The sequence below is a fragment of the Podarcis muralis genome, chromosome 11, assembly GCF_964188315.1.
Source record: "Podarcis muralis chromosome 11, rPodMur119.hap1.1, whole genome shotgun sequence".
NCBI lineage: Eukaryota > Metazoa > Chordata > Lepidosauria > Squamata > Lacertidae > Podarcis > Podarcis muralis.
Window position 1 is genome coordinate 41,150,567 of NC_135665.1, and position 24,256 is coordinate 41,174,822.

A 24,256-nucleotide genomic window follows, 5' to 3' on the forward strand; every position below is an offset into this window, starting at 1 on the left:
GCTGCTAGATACCTGATGCATTTCCAATGCCTTCACTTAAGCCTACTTGTATCTGTAATCAATAAAGTTGTGGTTTCAACCCCAAACTGATGTTATGAGTCTCATTTCTACCTTGGGCAGCCCCGGACCAGGGCTGCACGCTTCCTGTGCTTGGCCCCGCAAGGGCAAAACCCTGTTATTTTGAGAAATTTGCTCAGTGAGTTGCTGCTAATCTGTGATAGTGTTTTCTCAGATGAATCCTTGTAGTTTCCCAGTGATATTTGTGATTGGGCTATAAAAAACAGTGTATAGTATTGGCAGACTAAGATGCTGTGAACTTGAGAGTATGGGCTGACTTGCGTGTAAACCATGGTCCACCGCAAAGTGCATGAGCTAGAACAAGCCTGAGCTCAGCACTTCTGTGCAGCTTGGAGAAAAAATGTTTGCAGTACAGTATTTAATTTCGCTTTCTATGAATTTTGGTAAGAAGCATAGATCATAGTCTAAAATAAACTCTGGTCATTTTCTAAACAATCTAGCTTCAAACCATAGATTATGAAGCTGGCTTATTTAATTAAGAAGCTATCTAAAATGATAAATATCTATTTTTTTGCTCTGAATATTTCTCACCTTTCTTGTCTGTAAATATAACAGTGTTTGTCCTCTCCAAGCACGATTCTGTTGGTGCTGACCTTTAAAGCCCTAAACGGCCTCGGTCCTGTATACCTGAAGGAGCGTCTCCACCCCCATCGTTCAGCCCGGACACTGAGATCCAGCGCCGAGGGCCTTCTGGCAGTTCCCTCATTGCGAGAAGTGAGGTTACAGGGAACCAGACAGAGGGCCTTCTCGGTAGTGGTGCCCGCCCTGTGGAACGCCCTCCCATCAGATGTCAAAGAGATAAATAATTACCTGACATTCAGAAGACATCTGTTCAGGGAAATTTTTAATATGTAACGCTGTACTGTTTTTAACACTGATTGGGAGCCGCCCAGAGTGGCTGGGGAAACTCAGCCAGATAGGCGGGGTATAAATAATAAATTATTATTATTATTATTATTATTATTATTATTATTATTCTTATTCTTTTCTCTTTGCATTGGCTTATCTTTTAAAATTTTAAATTGCTTAAAAAAAACTTCTTAGTGCTTGCATTTCGTTTCCTCTATTTCTCAGTATACATTGCTTTCCTCTAGTAGAAATCTCTTAGACAGACCAAAGGTTACACCTGCTGTCTCACACTTAGATTGTAATCGGAGGGTTAACTTGTGGTTAACTGTGTTTCATAGCACCCTGTTTTGTTTTGTTTTAGGCACTTTAGAAATAATAAATACTATGTTAAATTATGGGCTGGATCCAGATCCAGTCATACTGAGAGCAGAGGAGATTAACAGGACTAACATCAGAATGCCAAACAACAATCTGTGCCACAATCTTTTCAGTTACCTATTCTTCCACATATTGAGGTTGTGTGTGTGTTACAAGAATGTGTGACATATGTATGTTTGCAATGCTTCCAGTCTTCTTACATCCAAGGGCAGTTTGTGCACAAATAAAGATTATTTGATTTTTCAACACTTGACAACTCCCAGCTGAATGTGTGAGCAGTCTCTAATGAAAAACACAGTGTTTAAGGAAATGTGTGGTGATACGACCTTTCTGACTTGAGCTGTGATTGCTCATTCATGCCTCAGTTGATTCTGTATGCATGTGTGAATCTGTATAAGATGTGAGCTTAAAGTAACAGGCAAGTAACCTTATTCCACCTTGCATGTCAAGTGCTAAGAAAGAAACAAAGGGCTGATTCACATCTTCATATTCGTCACCTGATATCTTGCACCATCACTTGATTATTTGTTACTTGATGACATTGACCAAGTCTGAACATTCCATTCCCTAAAATGTTCCCACTGGCAGCGGGAGGTGAGGTGTAATGTTGTTGCCACATATGGTGTAGAGTAAACATGAGGTGTAGCATTTTCCTACAGTAGCAATCCGATATGACTTTTTGGGGTGTCTTTTAATTGCATTGTGGAAACGGCTTCCATTAAAAACAGGCAGTACTAATGTGGCCTTTGATTTGTGTTTCCACTCATTGTCCCATTATAAATGTGACTACTCTGCTTCAGGAGACTAAAGGTTAGTTTCCTCCACGTCAATACTTTGACAAACATAGACAAAAGAGAGCTAGATTGTCTCTGCAGGTTTGGCTACATTGGTCACCACAAAAACTGCTCTTGAACCATATCCTATGTGAGCTTAATATATTCAGGATGAATACTGAGAAGAAAATCTAGAGTCTTAAAACATGTGATATACAGTGCATTTGATACACACTGCAAATAAGCAAATATATCACATGGAGAACTCCAAACATCACAAGGGAGCCTAACTGCTTAAGGTGTGAACTCCTCCACAGAAATCATTATATCTGAAGTGATATGGAGGGTCTATCTGTAGGATGTGAACTATGAAGACAAAGATGCCAATTGTTACTTGTAACTGAAGCCACTTTTCAGTGAATATGCACATTTGAATCTGCTCTAATGTGCTTAAATGTTGGCAATACAGAACCAAAAAGAAAGTATTTGATCAGAAAACTGTGTGTCCATTTTAGAAGGAATTAGTAAAAGTACACACTATATACAAATACTTCTTCACAATTCAAAGTTCAAAATGCAGCAGAAAAACCTAATGATTGGAAAATGGACACCGAGTTACTCTTGATATTTTAACCATTTCAATGTTTAAAACAGTAAATCCAAGTCTTCTACATGCTCTTTACATCAGGGTATGTCTGTTCCCATGCCTGATGGCTGAACGAAACAATGGGAAATCGAAGTCCTTAAAAGGGAAAGAAAAAATAGCAGAGAAAGCAGAACACAATGAATCCTATAACCCAATTGATGGAATAAATGTAGATTATCACCATGTCCATGTCAAATCGCAATCCTCTGCTATCATCCTCAAAGTCCATATAGTCCATCCTGTGAGCAGCATGTGGGAAATGCCTTCGGGTAAAGGAATCTGTGTTTTGAAAACCTGCAGGACCAGAAAAAAAAAGAACAAGTTATAATTCTGTCAAAAATACAGCTAGTATAAATTCCTTTTCTTAGATACACAGAGAAAAGATAGGGGGAAATCATATGCTAATATAATAGTCCAGTTACATTTGATCTCATCTCTCCCTCATATGCCATCTTGCAGCAGTCATTCCACCTGACTGTAAAAGAGGGAATGATATGAATCAGGACACACTCCATGGGCTCTGCTGACAGGCCAATTCCAGTTCGCCCTTCTCCCTCCAAATGCTTCCATTCAAGCTGCTTAGTATACAAACTTTAAGCACTTGTGCCAGATTTTGCTTGTTTTCCTTTTTCCTCCCTATCTTTCTTTCCTTCTGTGTCATGCCTTCTATTTTATTTATTTGCAATATTTCTATCCCACTCAATAATGTCCTCTGGGGAGTTAAAAACCATAAAACAAACAAGAATCCCTAAAAATTAAATAGAATAAAACAAGTCGCCCTAGATCTCCCTTGCACACCATTCTCAAGCCTTCTGAGGATCCTATAATGATATCAACAAGCAGTTTGTATAACTGAGATGCTAACCCTTTCAATTGCCCCAAGGATTGTAAACAAACGAGGTTTGGGAGCAAATTCCTTTCTCTTTGGACAGTACAGAGCTCAGGAAAGATCTAATTTAGGTTATCTGGAACCAACTATGCTTTACGTTAACTAATTTCTCATGCAGTTTTGTCTCCAATATGGGGTGGTCCCTTTCAGATAGGCTCTTTACATGATACAACCCCTTGCAACTTTCAGCCTTTGTAATGGATGTACTTACCCTTATGGCAAAATTGCTTTAAAAATGTCACCTAAAAAAATGTGACTGCATGTCAAATGATTGCAGATCTTTATAAAGTTAGAGCACCTGTGCTTATGAGGCTATTGTGCATAGTTTGAAAAGAAAAGCCATGAGATATCAAAAACCACCTCCTAGTGACCAGTCTCTCAAAGGCTCATAATAAATCACTCTCGATTATTATTATTATTATTATTTTAAATCTGACATGGTTTTACTCTATGATATGTGATAAAAGGAGAATATGGAACAAAACATTTGTCACTACAGCCAACTTCCGTTTGTATCCCAAAATAAGACCCTTCCCCATGCAACGCAAGTAAAATATTCACCCCAACACAAAGCCAACCCATTCTCCCATCATTTAATTAAATGAAATGGATTGGGAATAATATTTTATCAATTTTTTAATTGATAGTGCATTCTTATTCTCAAATAATGAGATAAAAATGTATAAGGAAAAGATGGCTCAATGCCAAACCTCATGCCAGAATAACATGCACACAATAGCAGAAATTACATTCTGTATTATCAGATCAGCTTCTTCCCCAATAATTTTAATCTAATAAAGTTTAATTTTTTAAGGCTTTAAATACAGTAATAACAGAAGTATCTCAGATTAATCCCCATAAAAGCTTTTAGAGTATATTTTCAACAGCTCTGGGGTATTAACATATCCTAAACATCACTACAAAATATGCACCTAGGTTTTATTTCCTCATTTTATGTCACAGCTTGTAAGGAATGAATCTGGAAGTGACAAGTGCTGCCATTGGTGTGAAACTATTTGATTTCCATATATAAATCTTCTATATGTAGTCCACTCTCCAGAGGACTAATCAAATTGGCTACGTTTGATTGTATTTTATTTATCTCCGTTCATATGGCAAATATAACACAAAATTTGCCAGGCAGCTATTTTTGCCTCAACAACTTTGAATCATCTTGTAATCATGAATCAAAACATAATCATGCAAACGTTTAGTGACATTAGTTGAACTTGTGACGTTAAGTTGCACCAGTTGAGAAGATTCAGATGAATAGATGTAATCCTTGATTTGTATCTCTGTGTGATTTACTTTAAGCAAACCTGCCTTATATTTACCCTGGATTAGACTTTATAATGTAATCATTTTTCATTCAAAAATAGAAATTTTATTACTGTAATTGTTCTTGCTGGTGAACTCCACAGTCATACATCTCATACTGCATTAGCTAAATGTCTGACCCAATTTCCCCCGCCAGAACTGTATGGGAAGCCCCCTTGACTTCGAAGAGTAAATGAAAAGCAATCATAAATCCAAAGCATAAGTTACATGCTAGTATTAAACACCCTTCCATCCAAGGCTCTTGCAGATTCATTACTGCATGCACCGAAAGCAGAAAAGCGGTAAGTTTAGGCTCCTGCCTGAACTTCCTGTCACATAAAGAGGAAATTCATTCTACTATATCTTAATTAATTCAGTTTTAATAGTCCACACCGAATTAAAAAAGGGGAAGCTGGGTCTTCTCAGTACACGTGGCTATGGATGAATAGTGTGTTCTTTAGTCATTTCCATAAAGTCTTTAAAATATTTTCTTTGTTTTTAAGAATTATTTTCCATATGCCTTTGGGAAGAAGGAAGGATTAAAATCCATGGTTTGGCCATGAGCCAGCCCTGCCCCCAGGGCAAAGTGTTTCCTGGGGCGAGGGGACAATCGGCACCTACCACCCCATCCCCAGCCTGGTCTCCCGCCCAAACTCAAGCAGCACCATAAACATATGTGTTACTAAGAACTGCAACTCAAGAGGCAGACCATCTCCCTTGCATGCAGGAGGCCCCAGGTTCAGTCCTTGGTGGCATCTCTGGGTAGGGCTGGGAAAAGGCCCTTCCTGAAACACTGGAGAGCTGCTGTTCGCCAGGATAGACAATACTGAGCTAGATGGACCAATGGTCTCATAATTTTTCCTTACCCAATTGGAATGAAGGGTAAGGTAAAGGTAAAGGTACCCCTGCCTGTACGGGCCAGTCGTGTCCGACTCTAGGGTTGTGCGCTCATCTCGCTCTAGAGGCTGTGAGCCGGCACCGTCCGAAGACACTTCCGGGTCACGTGGCCAGCGTGACGAAGCTGCAGCTGGCGAGCCAGCACCAGCGCCGCACACGGAAATGCCGCTTACCTTCCCGCTGATAAGCGGTCCCTATTTATCTACTTGCACTTAGGGGTGCTTTCGAACTGCTAGGTGGGCAGGAGCTGGGACCGAACGACGGGAGCTCACCCTGCCGCGGGGATTCGAACCGCCAACCTTACGATCAGCAAGTCCTAGGCACTGAGGTTTTACCCACAGCGCCACCTGCGTCCCTGGAATGAAGGGTAGTTCATCACATTAGCCTCTGCTAACCTGCAAAACTGAATGTTGTCACCATTACTGAAGGATGTCAACATTTTTCACCCATTTTCAGCAAACAGAAAGGCACTAGGTGTAAGAAAAGCATAATCTTGGTCTGCTAGAAATCTAGTAGAGATTTAGTGGCAAAGGTAAAGGGTAATTTTGGAAGTTTTTTGCCTGTTTTGCAGTGATGTTAGGAAGCTTTAGCTCTTGCATATTGTATTTAGTACTAGGATGCAAATGTCTGCTTGATATCCAGCTCCTTAGAACATATTTTACGCCATTTAATTTTTTCCCTGATAACTTGAGACACACACTTAAATAGGAATACTTCTATCTAGAAAAATTCTGTTAACAAACAAAAAAGGGCTGTTTTAATCAAATGTCTTCTTTCAAATACCTTCCTTGTAGTTCTCCCTTCAACTAGTTTCTCAGTGTCTTTAAAATTTATTCCATGTAGATTTCAATGATGGGGCCCTGTGATGTTTCAGGGACAATGTGGTCTGTGTTACATTTATGTGGCTAGTAAGGCAAACTGTGGTGATGGATGCTTTTATGAAGCAAGTCTGAAGAGAGGTAGAGGATGCACATCAGGAAACTGTTCTGTATGACAGCCACAGAACCAATGAATATATATATATATATATATATATATATATATATATATATGGGACTAATTGTTTAAAAACACTCCCAGAGGTTTTTGCATCAGTTGTTTAAGAAACATAAAATAAATCTATAATGATTTCAGGGTCAAATCTACTTGCTTATACTGCTCTCAGAACAAAGAAGGCAAAAGTGAACTTTGTTAATTGAAGAAGAGACAGTCAGTCTTTGCTCCAAGAAGCGAACTGTCTGTGACTCGATTAACAGTATGCTCTCATCTTCCTTCTTTCAGCTGTTTTCTTTACCTTGCATTGATTTTTGTGGCATTTTAGAAAGTAACCACTCTCTCCTACCCTCAAGAAAAACAACAGGCAAAAGTCCATTAGAGACATTATGTGAGATGGTGCAAACAACAACAACAACAACCCATCATTTTTGTTTTATTTTGAACAGAAGAATGTCAATGAGCAAAGTGATGGAAAACATACAGGCGGTGTTTGTTTGTTTGTTTTTAATCTAAGTAGCTAACCAAAGAGTAGCAGGTAGATCAAACAGAAGCTAACATTTTAGCACATTCTAAGCTGAGAGCAGTACCTGCATTTCTCACAGCTCAGGAGATTTTAGCCAAGTGAGATTTATCCTTGTATGATTGTGCAGCACATTTTATATATAGATGTGAGCACTGTGTGATGTTGAAAAAAATCATGTGGAAAACAGTCACTCAAGTTTCCTTTTCGGCCTCACAGCAGGTGGCTAGAAACAGCTGTTAATGAAGATAACAAATATGGGTGATGGTTTCTGGATTCGGAGGGAAAATGCATGAAAATTTTCTTCAAGTTAAAACTTGATTGTTAACCCCCAAACAACTGCTTGGAATGCAATTTAATTCAAAAAATAAACCATGCAGGTATGAAACACAATAAAGGCATTAAGGAACGTAGGAAGGAGAGAGATAGTGGGCTAGATGGACAAATAGTTCCCTGACTGATCGTGGCCATGATGGCTACTTTAAGGTCATTTACAGAACGTCCTGGAACACTGAAATGTTCCCAACTGCTTTTGAACCTTGCCATTTCTGATTAACATCAGATGATTTTGTTGGATCAGCCCAGCATCCTGGTCTCTCAGTACCCAACCAGAATACTGTGGGAAGCTTGTAAAAAGGACATGAGCACAACAACACCTGCAGTTCCCAACAACCTCCAACCTCTAATGCCTCCAACTGTGGCAGTCAGTACAGTCACCATGGCTAGTAGTAATAGCCTTGTCCTATGTGAATTTGTCCAATCCCCTTTTAAAGCCATCCAAGTTGGCAGTCATCAATGCTTCTTGTGGAAGTGAGTGCCATAGTTTAACTATGTGCTGCATGAAGAACTACTTTTTTCTATCTGTCCTGAATCTTCTACCATTCAAGCGCTACAAAATTTATTTTTTTCAAAATCAGTGGCTTCATATGAATTGAGACTTTGGAACCTTTGTACATGGTTGGATAGAGATGAGTAAGTGTCTCTCTGTGTGTGGGGATTACTACTCCTCCTCCTACTACTACAATTTCTATACCACCCTTCATCTGAGGATCACAGGGCACTTAACATAAAAATACATAACATAGTAAAAAACAAAATAATACCCCACCACAGTTTAAAAGACCCTAGTTTGTTTAATTGCCCAAGGCATTTGAGAAGAGGAATGTTTTTGCCTGTAATGAAGGTGTCAGGCGAGCCTCCCTGGGGGAGAGCATTCCACAAACAGGGAGCTACCACACAAAAGGCCTGTTCTCGTGTTGCCACCCTTTGGATATCTCATGGAAGAGGCAAGTGAAGAAGGGCCTCTGATGATGATCGCAGGGTCCTGGTCGGTTCATATGAGGAGAGGCAGTCCTTGAGGTATTGTGGCTTAGGAAAAGTTTTTTAATGATGTAAAAGTCTCTGAATTTCCTCCATTGTCTCTGTGCTACTTCCTCAACCAAATTGACAGCTTTATTGTGCACATTAAGCAGAAATAAATTACTTGATACAGGTGTCCTACATGCAGGTTTTCAGTAAGAACTGATTAATATAACTCCTTTCTGTGATTTGTGCATGAAGACTTGAAAATAGTTTATATAATACAAGGAAAATTCCCAAGATTAACCTGGAAATCAGAGGTCAATGAATATTCATCACACCCAGGCATGTTACTGTTACTGAGAGTTTAAGCAACTAACATAAAGATGTTAGGAAATATCACTTTGTGGCTTGTTGCTATTTTAAATCTGTTATTTAAGTATCGAGCACATCTTGTGCTGAAATTAAACAAAATAGTTGGCTGTTTCACAGATGCGTTGACACTTTTTATCATATCATTTCAAAATAGTTTAAAGATAATTACAGAAATATTTATAGAGGGATTTGTTCTCCTGGCAATTCAACACCAATCAATTCACTTTTATGTTAAAACTGAGAGCTGAGTCTTGCATGGGCATGCACCCGTGCACAGACACTCACTATCACTTGGCCAATAACATTAAATACATTTAAGGTTAACAGGTGTTCAGAACCAGCTTCTTCTACATAAATCAGAAAGCCTGTAGAAACTGGTCTCAAAAGATAATTGTGCAATTGATCACACAAACTAACATGCACATCAACCACTGGGGTATGAGCTGCCAGTTTAATATAGTTTACCTTCACCTGAGAATAATTCTGAAACCTGTTCAGAACCCAATTAACATTTCCCAAACCTTTCTATAAACATAGTTACTGGCATTTTTTGATACCAATACTTAGTGGCAGATGGTTCACCCCTCCCCTCAAGAGGCCGTTACAAACCATTAGTTTAGCAATATGTACAACTTAAATCTGAAGCGTATGCTCTCTCGATCTGAATTATTCACATCTGACACTGTGTGAACATTTCTCTCAGTTCATTTTGCTGAATTTAATTTACAGATTCTGGTTCTTCTGGACTTTAGCCACTGCAAAGCTGATTTGTTGGGTCAAACCAGCTTCTGTAATATTAGTCACTTGAACCATGGAGCTGTGAATCTTTGCAAAAGGAGAAACTGTCCCACTGCCATTATTCTCTGCTGGTGAAGGAGTCATATGAAACCTGACCCAGCTTCCAGTACACTAGATGAGGAGCCTGGACTGTTATGAGACTTAGCATTGGTGTTTTCTACTGCTAAGAATTGGGATCCTGACTCTGAAAATGGTACATTCAATTTAGATGGTCTAGAAGGAACCTCAACAGCTGTTCCCAAACAAGATTCAGTTTTCTTGGAAGTGTTATTGCTAACACAATCCACCTCTTGCTGGGCTTCTTGAGAATTCATCTCCATTTCCGAAACACTTGTCATCTTAGTTTGAGCGTCCTGCATAAATCTGTGGCAGAAGACATCAATCGGCTTAGTGAACTCTATTACAGCATTGTCTGTGGCAGCAGTTTCCTGGGGTCCTTTGCCTTCTAATTCAGACTTGTTAGTTTGGTCTTCATAGTGTGTCATGTGGATTTCTGAAGGAACAGGAATACTAATATTGATGTCAGTGCTGCTTATCGATTGGGACTGATTGCTTAGCTGAGGAGCAGAGGCGATGACACCACAACTGGGCAGAACTTAATCTATCTGTCCCATGTTCTCCAAGGAGTCGATGAACTGCTGGTCATCATCAGATTTGGAATTTGTAAGGTACTCATCAGAATGAATCAGTATCTGAGGAGATCTCAATTCAGATTCTGCATTGGCTTTAGGATCTGTCATGTCACTTGTGCCACCATCGTACCCCATACTTGTGCCTGCCACAAAGACTTTGCATCTCAGTGGCTTCAACTGGTGTAGTGGTTGCGGGGGACTGAGAAATACCTGCCCATGTAAAATTTATGTGAAGTGTTTTCACATGATGAAAACTACAGGTAATGGACAATTTTACTTAAAATGCTACATATATGAAGTGAGCAAGTAATTAATTATTTGAGCAATGCGGGTAGCTATCTTAATTACAGCAGGTCTTAAAGCTAATTGTTGATTGAGTGATTCAGAACAATGTTGTAGAATAGCATGTTTTCACTGGTTACAGAATAAGCGCTTATTAAGAATAACAGAATAGCCTTCTTCCCTAAGCTGTGGAACTCCTCACCGTGGTCCATATGGCAATTCACTATACAGCTTGTCCTGAATGGTGAAGATGCACAGCTTTGATGCCTGAGATATCTATTTTCAGGACTCACCCTATATTTGTGATAATAAATCATTTTAAATGTTGTATTGTTGTAACCCGGTCTGAGGCCTTAGGGCAAAGGGCAGGTAAATAATAATACAGAATTAAGGAAAATAAACATAAAGCATTGTAAAACAACTACAAACGGTAAGATAGTAGTTTGTATGTTTTATCTCTAGTTTTAATACTCTTGCTTTTTGGATACAGTGTTTTCACTGATTCCATGGAACTTAAATCTAATATTTTTCTTCAATGAAAAACTGTCTTAACAGGAAGTGTTCAGAAGCTCTCTGTAGCAACATGTACTCAGAATGTTCTGAAAGTGTGGAAAGGTGAAGAAAGAAACATAATGCATTATGTTTAAAACATGGCTCATAGAGCCTTTGGGAGGAGTGACCCAAAAGGCATTAGAGATTCTATAAATATTTTAGCAATCCTAAGAGATACAATACAGGGAGAGGAATTAGAAAAAAGAGCCAGCAAGTAGTTTGCCGGCATGAAAGCAGAACTAGGGACGTACTGAGAGTTTTACTCAGTAAAATTGATTGGGCACACTCATTTGGGTGGGTTTTTTTTTGTTTTTTTTTGGGGACTCTCAGTGATTACTCTTTTATGTAACTCATAGCAATTCTCATAACAAAAACAGTCTTAAGCTAGCACAGCTAGTCAATACCAATAATCGGATTAGTAACTGGATTCTAGTTACCAACTGATGAGAGGCAGTGACTTTAATTCATGAGTATTTTTGGTTAAACATTAATTGATATTTAATATACTTATTAATGACTAGGTGGGCATTATTATAGAATCATAAGGGGCAAGGAAACCAGAGGACTGTTGTTCAGTTCCCTAATCTCTGCCAATATAGCTGTACCTAAAGCATCCCTGTCAGGTGCCTGTTCAACCTTTCTCATAAAAGCCTATAAGGAAGGAAATGTACAACCTCCTGAAGAAGTTCACTGAAATACTAAGACTGCTCTTAAATTTTGGTATTTTAAATAACAGAATTACAAAGCTTGAAGTGGTTTAATGAGCCATCAATTTCAAGCCTGTGACAGAAGTAGAGGTCATGCCCAAACCCATCTTTGTCATCTTATCTTCACTCTTGAATATACATCTGTAAATATGTATTAGAGGGCATCTAGACATTCCTTCTCTTTATGATTATTCTTTCTAAAATCCCAACAGCATTTCTGCAGATTCCTTCCTTTATCTGACATTTAGCTAGATCAACTCTTTGAAGTTGCTTCCATCAGATCTGTCATTTCATACTGCATGACTACTCTTTTCAAAGTGACATTGGGCAAACAAGGATACCAGCAACAATGTGTGTCCTGTGCTGTGTTTATGGCAGTTATGTAACAACAAAAAATACATGCTCAGCACAAGGCTAGAAGGACAATGGTACTCAATGAAAGAAGAGAAAAGCATAGCCTTTGCTGGTTGTAAATTTTGCCTGGGAGCAGAACCATAAATGCTCCTTAGGCCACAGAACATTTTTTGTTGCTTTCAGTAAAAAAGGACTGACCTTGACTGACCCAGTTTTACAGTACTACATTGGAAGATGATTTTGGGTCAACTGTTTATCAATTCTGGATATAGTACCCTTAGAGTTAACCTTCCAATCTTGTTCAAAGGCTTGCCAGAATAATGTTTCAAATAAAACCAAGTCAGTGCAGGGCTCTGCTCCCTAGAATAAGTGATAAAGTCATGTCATGGCAGTGCCTATTCTGACCATGATAGAGGGTCTCTGGTTCTTTTTCTGCCTACTTCTTAGCATTCGTGAAACAGAAAGGACCTCAGCTTAAGCCAACTCCAAGCAATTCCATATCCAAGCCCCATGAGGCAACAATGCATATTAGAGGGCAATGGCTGTTGCTGAATCAAAGATCATAGTTATATTATTATAAGATTGTATAAGTCATTGCATAGGGCAATAGTTTTATTTATTTATTTAGAAGCATTTATAATCTGCTTAAGATTTTGAAAACCTGTAAGTGGAAGTTAGTAGGAAGCTGAATGAAAAAGAAAGCAAACTTCAGGTGGTTCACACCTGTATTTCCTGGGGAAACTGACAGTAAAGTAAGTTTACAGGAAAATGTCACAATCCTAGATTTCAAATGTGAAACACAGCAATAATATTGTACAACATGGTGCATAACTACCCCAAATACCAGTTAGACCCACCAAACTGAACAGTGGTATTATCCTATACTCTTTCAATACAGGGCCCCAGTAGTGTCCTGTTATGAACTCTGGGACATTTAATGTAATGAATCTGTAGACCTTAGGCTGCAAAATTTACAGGTAGCGGCCAAGAAATGGCATCAAATCCATTCACATAAATGCTACAGGCTGCATGTGACACCTGAAAAGGCAAAATATTTAGCAATCTTTCTTACCTTCAATAACTCTGAATGCCTTCCTGCAACTAGGGAGGGGCCATTTTGCTAAACCGGATTCTTGAAAATTTTCCTTTAATTTTGAATATTCAATAGGAAAGTGAGTCTTTGTTGAACTGTTCAGTTCTGCAGTGTGGGAGAAGGAAAAAAAACATGTCACAAATCTAAACCACTTCATAATGTAAATTTTGTAATTGCCAAAGATTTTATTTACATTTCTCACATATTACACACACACACACACACACACACACACACACACACAGTCTCCACGCAGCACATAAAGGAATTTTAAAATCCCAAAAAATTTAAACATTCAATACAAAACACATATAAGAACACATATAACCTGGCAAGCATGAGCTCTTGTATATAGATCTGTTACTTTCAGGAAACTTATTCTCAGTAATGTGGAATGAATGCCACAATCCAGAAAACCATTTAATTATCCAACTAGTTACCACTTAACTAGAATTTTGGGTATGTGTTTTTTTAACAGTTGCTCTCTGTGCTGCATGTTAAAACAGATCTAAAAATTGGTTGAGTTCCTGCAGCAGTTTTTGTGTTTTTTTTAAAGATAGCACTTGTAAGCATTGTATACTTTAAAATACAGGCTACAGTTGCATGACCTGGGTTGCAATCCTATCCATTCTTACCAGGGAATAAGTTCCACTGAACAAGTACGCTTAGGATCTGGCCACAGCAGATTCTAGATAGGTTGCATGTAAGCATTTGGGTATGTCTAGCTATATACACTGTGGTTCAAGGCTACATGTCAGTGTACTTGCAGCACTAAAGTGACCTCTCTGGAGCGTAAGCCAGGGCAGTTTGTATGGAGGTCCTGGGTTGCTCAGACGACAAGACTCACTGGACTCACTGATGGGGTCCAAAGGAAAGCAGAGCAATACTTTTAGCTTATTTATTTATGATGTGATATCTTCTTGAATACTTATATAGCATCCCTAGCTATATAAAGGGCTGCAGTCTAGAAAGTAAACATACAGATATTAAGTATAGATTTTAAAGCAGAAGGGTCTCAATCATAGCTAAGGAAGCTGAGCACATGCAATTAAAGAGCTCTCTGCAACTTTATATAGCAGTGCCCTAAAGTAGATTATTAGCTGATGAAGTTTCTAGGTAGTCTATCAGCCTGCAGTACTTAAGTGGCAGGAAATTGGTAGAGATTAGCCCTTGCCTTATTTTTTAAATGATTTTATGATGGTTTAGTGTTTCCATTATTTTTAAATTATTTGTGTTTTATAATGTTTTTATATTTTGCTGGATATCATTCTATTATCAGTTGTAGGATGAAGGATAGTATCAACATTTTCTAAATAAATATGCAGAGAAGATTGGGGGAAAGCATAGTCTAGCCTGGGCTCTAGTGCAGAGGAAAGCTGTCCAAAACCTCAATACATAAACACAGGATCACTAATGATTCTCATCACCTTTGCAATTAATAGCCTTCCTTCCTGACTCAATCAGGCAAGTTGTCTCTGCCACCATTTTGGCAGAAACCTAGCAAAAAAATTAATCTGGAATTTTGTGGGCCATTACTCATCCTCTTTAGAAAAGCGCCCAAGTGATTATCTCTGGATGTGCTATATAATGGACAGTACAATAAATAATGAGCTAGCTCTTCAATTTCCATTGAACCACAAATGCATCTTATCTGGTCCTGTGGGCATACCAAGTGCTCTTCCCCCGTTACTGCAGATTTCAAAGCTGAAAACTTAATAAGGAAAAAGCTCTCTGGGCTGCAGGGTATCTAAGCTCAACCAGATAATGTTTGTACCCACTCTTTAATTTCAAAAGTTGCATAGCTGGAAAAATCTTAGAAGAATGGATTACTGCTATTCTGGTTTCTAGTGCTATATTTTTAATGTTGCGAGAGAGGAATGCTTTGAGCTATTCACAGGAACTTGTACTGAGATAGATCATATTGTGGAAAAACTGAAACACCTGCTGTAATCGTTAATTTTTGTATAGCCCATGCTTCTGGGTTTATTGCATCAAAGAGGGTTGGGGGTGGACCTAGCAACAGGTAAGACTATTAAGTGAATGCATCCTGGGATTTAGGGTTAATTCTATTTAAAACCATATATTTTTGTTCCTGCAACAAAAATTGTGTTCTGGATGCACCTGAAAGAAGAGTGTGAGAAACTAAGACTCCGACTAGATAAGAACATAACTGATTATGTGTTTCAAGCAGCATCTTCCTCCCTTAGGTAGGGGCAGGGTGTTTGGCTATGGAGAAGTGAGTGCTACACACACAATCTCCCCACGTGCTTTTCTCCCAATATTGGTGATTCTAAGCCCAGTTGAAGACGAATGTGTCTTGGAAGAACCTCCTGGTTTGGTGAGGGACAGTTTAACACTCCCTCCTGGCTTTCCACTTTCGCTACTAACATTTGTACTCATCCCTTTCTCTACATAACTGGAATAGATGTGGATTTAGACACATGGATCTGCTACCATCATGCCTAATGTATGACTAGTTACCATTATACTAGATTTGGAGTACAGTGTCTAATTAGTCCTGAACATTCACTTTGAGGGAAGACAGCTAAATATTTATTGGTCGTTACTAGGAAAGATGAAATATATCTATAAAAGCTTTATACCTGATTGGAAAAAAACTTGGGCAATTGCCGTGCGGCACAGAGGACACAGAGTGCTGGTTGGATTATCTTTGGCGAGTGTGCGTAGGCAAGGTTCACAGAAGATGTGGTGGCAGGGATAGCACATGTAAGGATTAAAATAAACATCCAGGCACACTGCACAGAGGTAGCTTTCCTTATCTTGCCAGTGTTCGTGCTCCTCTTCTGTATTCATAGCCTGGGGTAAGAGGGAGAAACAAAGCAGTGCTTTAAAATTATTTCATTTAGTCAAATAAAAGACACAATAAAGGCATCAGGCTCCAAGTACAATGTGTATTCCTCCACCCCCCACTAATATTTTCTAACGTAACCCCAAAGTAAAACCAATGTACCTGAAGTAATGTGAACACTTCTAGGTGGAACTAGAACAAAAAGAAACATGCTTTGCTGCAACAGCTGAAAAATAACACAAATCACCTCCCCCTATGTACGGCAAGCTTTCGTATTACTTGTGATGCGCGCATTTTATGAACTGTATTACAACAGTCAGTAAAAGAACGACAACACTGGGGCTAGGGGTAGGTTAAAAAGTAGGTGAGTGCTTAGCATTACTATAACAAATTATCTTCTCTTATGAGAAAGTGAATGCTTAGATAATCTTCAAAATTCCACATGCTGTAGTCGAAAATAGTGAGCAATGCAAGCCTGCGCTCATACAAGCTAGCCCACCTAGCACTTAATGGGTTTCAAGGAAGGGGAGGCAGTAGAAACTACCTCCACTGCCTGATTACTGCCCTTCCCTCCAGAAGGTGTCCCATTCAGGTGGGCTATGGATTTGGGGGATCTAACACAATCTAGCTGGTCTTACCTCCCAGCTTCAGATCCCTCAGATCACCCCAGCCTTTCCCTTCCCTGAGCCCTAGTCAGGAGGATGGGTTCAGAACCAGCACATGTTCTGAGCTAGGGCCCTGCTCATGGTCCAGGAAGGGGTGGGAGAGGAAGGGCAACTAAAAAAATTGGTGCCTAGTCATTGCTGATGCAACCTTGTCTAGCTCAGATACTGTGAATTATAGTTGGATGGCTCCTGCGCTTTTGTAGAAACCTTGCTCCGTGACCAAAGTCTTGCTGGTAAGAGAATCTAAGCAGTAGTGGAAATGGTATAGTCAAGCAATGTGTTGTTCAAGGCTACTTAGGAGTTTTGTAGCTAAGCAATAGCTTTGAACTTGCCCAAACCTGGTCCCAACTCTCTAGCACAATGACTAAGAAATCAAGAGCATAGGATGGCAAAATGGAAAGAGCAAACCCAGCTTTCATTTTTAATCAGGGGTTTCTAGATCTCATGGTTGCAGAGACATATTAAATAGGTATCAATCAATCACTCAGTCAATAGGTGTCAATTAAATAGGACATATTCATTAGGTCTAGACATTAGAGGTCAGAAATGGGTTTCGGCAAAGGTCTGTTTTTGTGTGTGTGTGTGCGCTTGCGTGTGCATCTCACTCCTCTTTCTTTTTGCCATTGCATTCTTTTGCTGATGCCAAATTAAATTAGAATGATAAATCATTTCTGATTAGTTCCTCAGCTCAGATGACCTAAACTTGTCTACTTTATTTTGTCAATTGTGAATTTGGCATTGCAGATGGTAGCATTTTTGTTTCTGGCATGCAGTAAACACGAAGTCCTGAATTATTATTATTAACTTATTTGAACAATGTAAGTGATAATTGCTTCTTACCAAACATGTATATATAGATTCACGTCACTGCAAATATATATTCTCTTTTCAGCACCTTTTTGTTTAGGAAAACCTACCCAGACATGCAAAATTGACATGCATTTTAATCTGTAATTTAGCTTGTAATGTTTATTTTTAACTGGTGACTTACATTTTGAATTTTAAAAGCTTGCTTTTAACGTTAATTTCTTCATAAACTGCTCATAGGTTTTATTTGCCAAGTGAGGATTCCCAGGTAAGATCCTCCCTCTATTGTGCGGGCAGGTAATCCCTCCCCTACTTGGCCTGGTCTCCTTGGCAACGCTTCCCCCAGGTGGGATTGGACAACTGACTGAGGTAGGCGGAGACCTCCAGGTATCCCACCTGAGGGAAGGCAAGGCCAAGCCTATGCTGTTGGAGCCGCTCCAGATCTAGGGGCTGCACGCGTCCACGCAAAGGGCGCCCCCTGTTTTAAGCGGGGAGCGGTCATTAACTGGTATATAAATTATGTTAGATGAAATGAATAAAAATACAATCATTGAGCCAAGTTGAGGAAAAATATATAGAATGGGACTGTTGCTCACATTTAATTTTTAAATACTGAAGTGTAATTCTACCAGCTTCTAGTTTGGGATTACTTTGACACCATCCACAATTCCAGGCTGCTCTCAATTCTTATAAACTAGTGAAAAGTTATTTTAATGGTGATTATCATCCCTCACTTGCCGCTATCACGCAATTCTCCCCGTCTTCTTCACCCAAAGCTTCTACAGTTTTACCTGAGGCACTGATTTAGTGGCAAGAGGCATCCTGTGGTAGACAAGGTAGCAGGGATTAAGTAGTAAATTTAGAAAATAACAGCAAAAGGAAACAAGTAGTTCTATGTGATTAGTGTGAGATTAAAGCAGACCAGAAAAAATAAAGCACTGAAATCATTTAGCACCTAAAGATGTGGACCTTCCTCATAATTTGGCCTCTGAGGGTTCTGTTCTCAGACTGATGTCTGATATTTAGCATAGTTGCTTATGGTTTTACACTTTGGAGAAATTTATGCCTAAACTTCACATATAATGGTTAGGAAAACAAGTCAAAGCATCCATGTTTGTATTTAGTTAATAATTTACTTTCACTTCCTCTCTATCTGGCTTCTCACTAAAATGCAAAATAGAAGTGAAAAACGTCAAGGAGAACAAAGTAGGTTAAGAGGGTCTTTGGAGCTAAGAATTACAAAGAGCCATGGCCTCCTCTCAGGCTTTTCTGCTTCACCTTGGGAGAGATAAATTGCTCACAGAGAAAACTATAAAGAAGAGTATATTTTTCAGCACAACATTTACATTTAAAGTGAGTGTTGTCTACTTATGGCACCTAGAATAAATGATCCATAGACAATTGGAAGCATAAAAGGGTGGAATACTACAGCAGTATTCACTGCAAATGAGTAGAGTTCCTGCAACTAAAGCCATTATATACTCTGGCACAAAGTCATTATACTCACTGTCTCCCATTTTGTATAACTAAACAGTTTGATTCATTTACATTGGCACTTATTGGAATTAGCAAATTTTCCTCAAATAAGCAAAGGAATATCGTGTATATATACAGAGTATCTTTGTCATTGCAATAACATCTATGGCATGCAATTGTCTCCAGTAAAGCACATTTAAAGGAGATAGCTTCTCCCAAAGAATCCTAGGAACTGTAGTTTCCTGCACACAGAGCCACAATGCCCGGCATTCTTAACAACCCACAGTTCTCATGATTATTTGGGGAAAACCATATGCTTTAATGTGGGAAATATGGGTTCACATATGCATGTGTATAGACACAAAAGCAGTTACACAAGTGTTTATGGACATCAGCGCCAGTACTGAGTAGGTGTCCTTGAAAACTACATTACTTGGGACATCTGCATTACTGGATGAAAAGTTCACAGTCTGAGTTGGAAACAAATTCTTGGGGAAATAGCATTTGATTGGTAATACAGTCAACACATTCAATTGTCTATGTGTCAGGGGAAAAGCTTTATAATCACTCCTGCTAGACAAGTTTTGTGTGAAATGAGAAGGGAAAACTGGGGCAGGAATCAAACTTATGGGTGAGAGATCTGTGCAAGAAGCATCTGGGCCACTTTGAGCTTCCAGTTATAAAACTGGTTAAGTGACACAAGTTTCCAAAGGTGGGAACTGGTCTCAGGAGAAGGAGGGATGCTGGTTTTTGGAGGGAATAGTTCATATTAGACAACCTTGTTCTGAATCAAGAAATTGGTCATTACAACAAAGTAGTCCATTAATGTATACACAGGTGCTCAGATTTACAGTGTGTGTTCTATGCATAATGAGGAATGTGCTTGGTTGTAAAATCTACAGGCCAGGGGGCCAGTGTGAATTATGTGTTCATTTGTACTGTAAACTTTACTGTGCAAAATCTAAATTTCTCGATGTCCTTGAGGAGGCCCGAGCCACTGTGCAAAGATGAATTCAATTTGAACCCTTCCTCCCAATTACTCTGCCTTCCATACTTCAGAACTGAAACTTGCATATTAGTGCTACAGTTGCATATAGCTATTCATTAATACTGTACAGTGGTACCTCAGGTTACATACGCTTCAGGTTACGGACTCCGCTAACCCAGAAATATTACCTCGGGTTAAGTACTTTGCTTCAGGATGAGAACAGAAATCATGCTCCGGCGGCGCAGCAGCAGCAGGAGGCCCCATTAGCTAAAGTGGTGCTTCAGGTTAAGAACGGTTTCAGTACGGACCTCCGGAACGAATTAAGTACTTAACCTGAGGTACCACTGTATATTGAGTGAGATAATAGTGGCACAGCTGGGTTTTTTTTGTAGTTTTTATTGCTCCTTTTCATGCATGCACAATCTATGCACCCCACCCCGATTCAGGGTATGTTGTGAGTGTCTAGGTTTTATTTCCTCTTCTCCTTTAACAGCCTGATCTGAGCCCAAACTGAAAAACAACTGCCTATACAGACCACCTCCTCTGCCTTTCACACAGATGGATTCTAATAGGTGTATCCTTGACTGAGTGAGATTTACTTTAACAATATTTGAGAACCCCTGTGCTAAATGTTCTAAAACCCATTTCTGAAAGCATTGTTATTGCCTTGAAGAGCCTTTTTTTTGCAAGAGTCTGCTCTCATCAAAGCACTGCTGCAAGTCTCATTGCAATGAATGGGAATGACACCAGCCACAGCAATTTGAAGATAGGCTTGTTTTAGTATTTAGCAAAATTTCTGATGACATTCAGCAGCATCCACATTGTTAAATGCAGAATCACTTTAAGAGCTTTACTGTTATGCAGCTTTTTAAATACTAATCCCCCCAGATCACTCCATGTCCTAATTGGAATATCATTTATTAGAATATACATCTAAAGTGGCAACTGATATTACTAGTAGCCAGACAAACACTACTGGAAAGATTACATTTTTCAGTTTAAGAACCTTTGGGAATGCAGCTCTCAGTGAAGCCATTGGCAATCACCCAGGGAATTAGCAATTTTTCCCATTACATGAAACAAATTAACACAATAGATTCATGAAAATAGCTTCCCAAGATGCTTAGACATATACACATGCTCAAAATTCCCAAATGGTGGGCACTTTGTAGGCAGACAACAGGGTGTTGACAGTTGTTATTAGTAGACAATGTGCTACAAGGGGACAAAACTCACAACTGAGCAGCAAAACTCTACAATGCAGGTTTGAGCTAAATGTGAAAATCTATGGGGACTATGAAGGGCCAACAAACCTCTTTATGTTCCCTTTCCACCAAGGGAAGTTGAAAGAATAGGGATAGACTTCTTAGATTTCTCCAAGTTTCCTGAAGTTTGGGGGTTAGTTTTTTTGTTTTTGTTTTGGAAGATAGAGAATGCCCTGAGATGCATATAGGTTTTCCACCCTTCCTGCTTGCCTGAAGCTCTGGTTGCACTGCAGCAGTTGTTAGCATGGAAAGATTCCCAGCATTAAAACTCCAATTTACCCTGCTCCCCATCATATTTCTAGGGTGCTTCCTAACGCTATGGTTTGGATGCTCACAGAGAGCAAGAAGGACCTCTGTGTCCAACACTACCAATATTTTCTGTTCACTTTCACACACAGATACCTTGATGAAACCACCAGGCAGGTGAATGGGGGAAGAAGACAAGCCCCATTCCACCCATAGTCCAGAAAGTTCTCCAGCTGTTAAGTTTTGCTGTCCTTGTTTACATTACAAAGTAGACCTACTTTGGTTTTAAAAAATGGTTTGTCTCTGCCCACCCTCCCACCCCATTTTACAGCTATATAATCACAGGATTGGAAGGGATTTAAAAAACCAATTTAATCTAACCCCAGACTCATCACATTATTATTTTTATTATAACCAAAAAAACCCAAAACCCTCCAACAAAATAATCTCTTACAGAGGAATCTACATTCACTTCTGCTAAAATACTTAGGAATTTAAGGAGATTTACTCACATTGGAATCAGTGCCTATAAAATGGCTAAGTTGTTATTTTCGAAAAAATGCTTAATTAGCTTTGGGGCTAGAATATTTTAAGAACAGCTGAAAGCAAAAGAGGCAAGCATTTCTATCTAGTTTACATCAAGTTTTTTGACACTCCTCTACTAATCAGTAATGAGTTAAATAAAATTATAAATTATTTTAGTTGCTTTGTTGGTCACATATCGAAAAACAGTAACAGTAAAGGTAAAGGGACCCCTGACTGTTAGGTCCAGTCGCGAACAACTCTGGGATTGTGGCGCTCATCTCGCTTTACTGGTCGAGGGCCAGTGGGGAGACCCACAGCTTCTGGGTCATGTGGCCAGCATGACTAAGCCACTTCTGGCGAAACCAGAGTAGTGCACGGAAACACTGTTTACCTTCCCACCGCAGCGGTACCTATTTATCTACTTGCACTTTGATGTGCTTTTGAACTGCTAGGTTGGCAGGAGCAGGGACCGAGCAGTGGGAGCTCACCCCATTGCGGGGATTCGAACAGCCGACCTTCTGATCGGCAAGTCCTAGGCTCTGTGGTTTAGACCACAGCCCCACCTGCGTCTATTTTGTTAATGCAAGCCTACAAATATTATTACTCACCAAGTAAAACCTAGGCTTCTAGACATATGTTGTAGCCTGCTGCATATACTGTACATTTTATAGATTTAAATAAAATAATCAACAAAAATGAATCAACAAAGCTGTCTGGCTTTTTGGGCTTTTCTTGGGGGCATGGCTGTGAACTCCTGCATTCCAAATTTTACTGCTACCGTACAACACTACTTATCCTCCAGTGTACTCTGTTATAAAATAGGAACTACATTTTTAGACAGCTCTTAAAGCTGAGCAGCACCACTTGGCATCTTTTTGCAAATGAAAATTTGCAGATTTTGCCTTGAGGAATGGTACCATTAATTACATAAAAACTGAAATGAGAATGACTTTGATTTGGCATTTATCCAGTTTAGACTTGAATACACACACAGCAGAATGATGTAGTAGAATGGATGGTACTGCTTCAGGGTGCAGGTGCAGAATGCCATTCTGAATGTGCCCAATTTAAAAAAAAATCTGTCCCTGCTAGTTAAAAACTAGGACATCAGCCCTGCTATGCTAGTTTTATACTTGCAGGGAGTTTTTTTCGACATGCAAGTATAAAACTTTTTCACATGTAACCTGAAGTGGTCCATTCTTCTACCTCCGGACTCCCACATCTCACTTCAGCCTCATTTCCTGCATATATAGATCAGAATGTGCAGCTAAAGTGATAGACTAGAATACACCTATTCAGACTACATGAGATTTTTTTAAAATAGTCTTCTTTAAAGACTATTTCCACATAAAAAAGATTAATCCAGCAAAGCAGCCATAATGTGTTATGCTTTTTTATGCACAGGGAGTAGGGCATCCTCACCTGTAGTTTGAAGCTTCTGTCTAGCACCTCAAACTTTTGCCGCCTCATCCTGCTGCTTGTTTAGAGAAACTGTCTCATGCTTCAGAAAGGTGAGAGGTGCAAATAACTGATCTGTTACCATTCAAATAATTATCCCAAACACAGGATTTAATGTCAACTCTAATGAAATATGTGCTTTTCATGTAACCCTTATTTTGCAAGTAAGCAGTTGTAGTTTGAAATTATACTTTTAGTCAATATTCATTTATGCAGATACTACATAAAATATTAATTCAAGCTATTGTATCTTTAAAATGAAGATAGCAGCTCAATGACAGAATGTGCGTAGCCTTTCAAGAGATCAATTGAAAACTCATACCTGCCAAATAAAGCTAAATTAAAAATTTAACAGATGGTTTCCAACCACTGCAATCAATACAACAGCTTTTAACTCAGCTCAAGGTGAAAAAGCACCCTTATAACTCTAAAAAAGAGAGAGTATGATTTCAAAATGTAAATTTAATTCCTGTTTTCCAACAAAAGCTCATAAGAAATAACAAGATTTCTGGTTTGGAATAAAACACCACCAGCAAGCAATAGCTGCTATGTAATCAAGAGGAATTCATATTTTGAATTTGT

At 39.1% G+C, this 24,256-nt stretch overlaps 1 protein-coding gene and 1 pseudogene across 1 annotated transcript in view; both read right to left on the bottom strand.

Annotated features, from left to right (window-relative positions):
- Positions 1-1,060: 1,060 nt before the first annotated feature.
- The window catches only part of RNF180 (ring finger protein 180), a 46,892-nt gene continuing 23,696 nt past the window's right edge, over positions 1,061-24,256 (bottom strand). The window contains exons 5-7 of the mRNA XM_028748869.2: positions 16,039-16,252; positions 13,415-13,540; positions 1,061-3,018 (exon numbers count right to left, since the gene is read on the bottom strand). Of these exons, the coding sequence (XP_028604702.2) occupies positions 2,822-3,018; positions 13,415-13,540; positions 16,039-16,252 (537 nt within the window). The 3' untranslated portion in view covers positions 1,061-2,821. The remainder of the gene's footprint in view (positions 3,019-13,414; positions 13,541-16,038; positions 16,253-24,256) is intronic.
- Positions 9,634-13,400, bottom strand: LOC114606413 (phosphatidylinositide phosphatase SAC2 pseudogene; annotated as a pseudogene).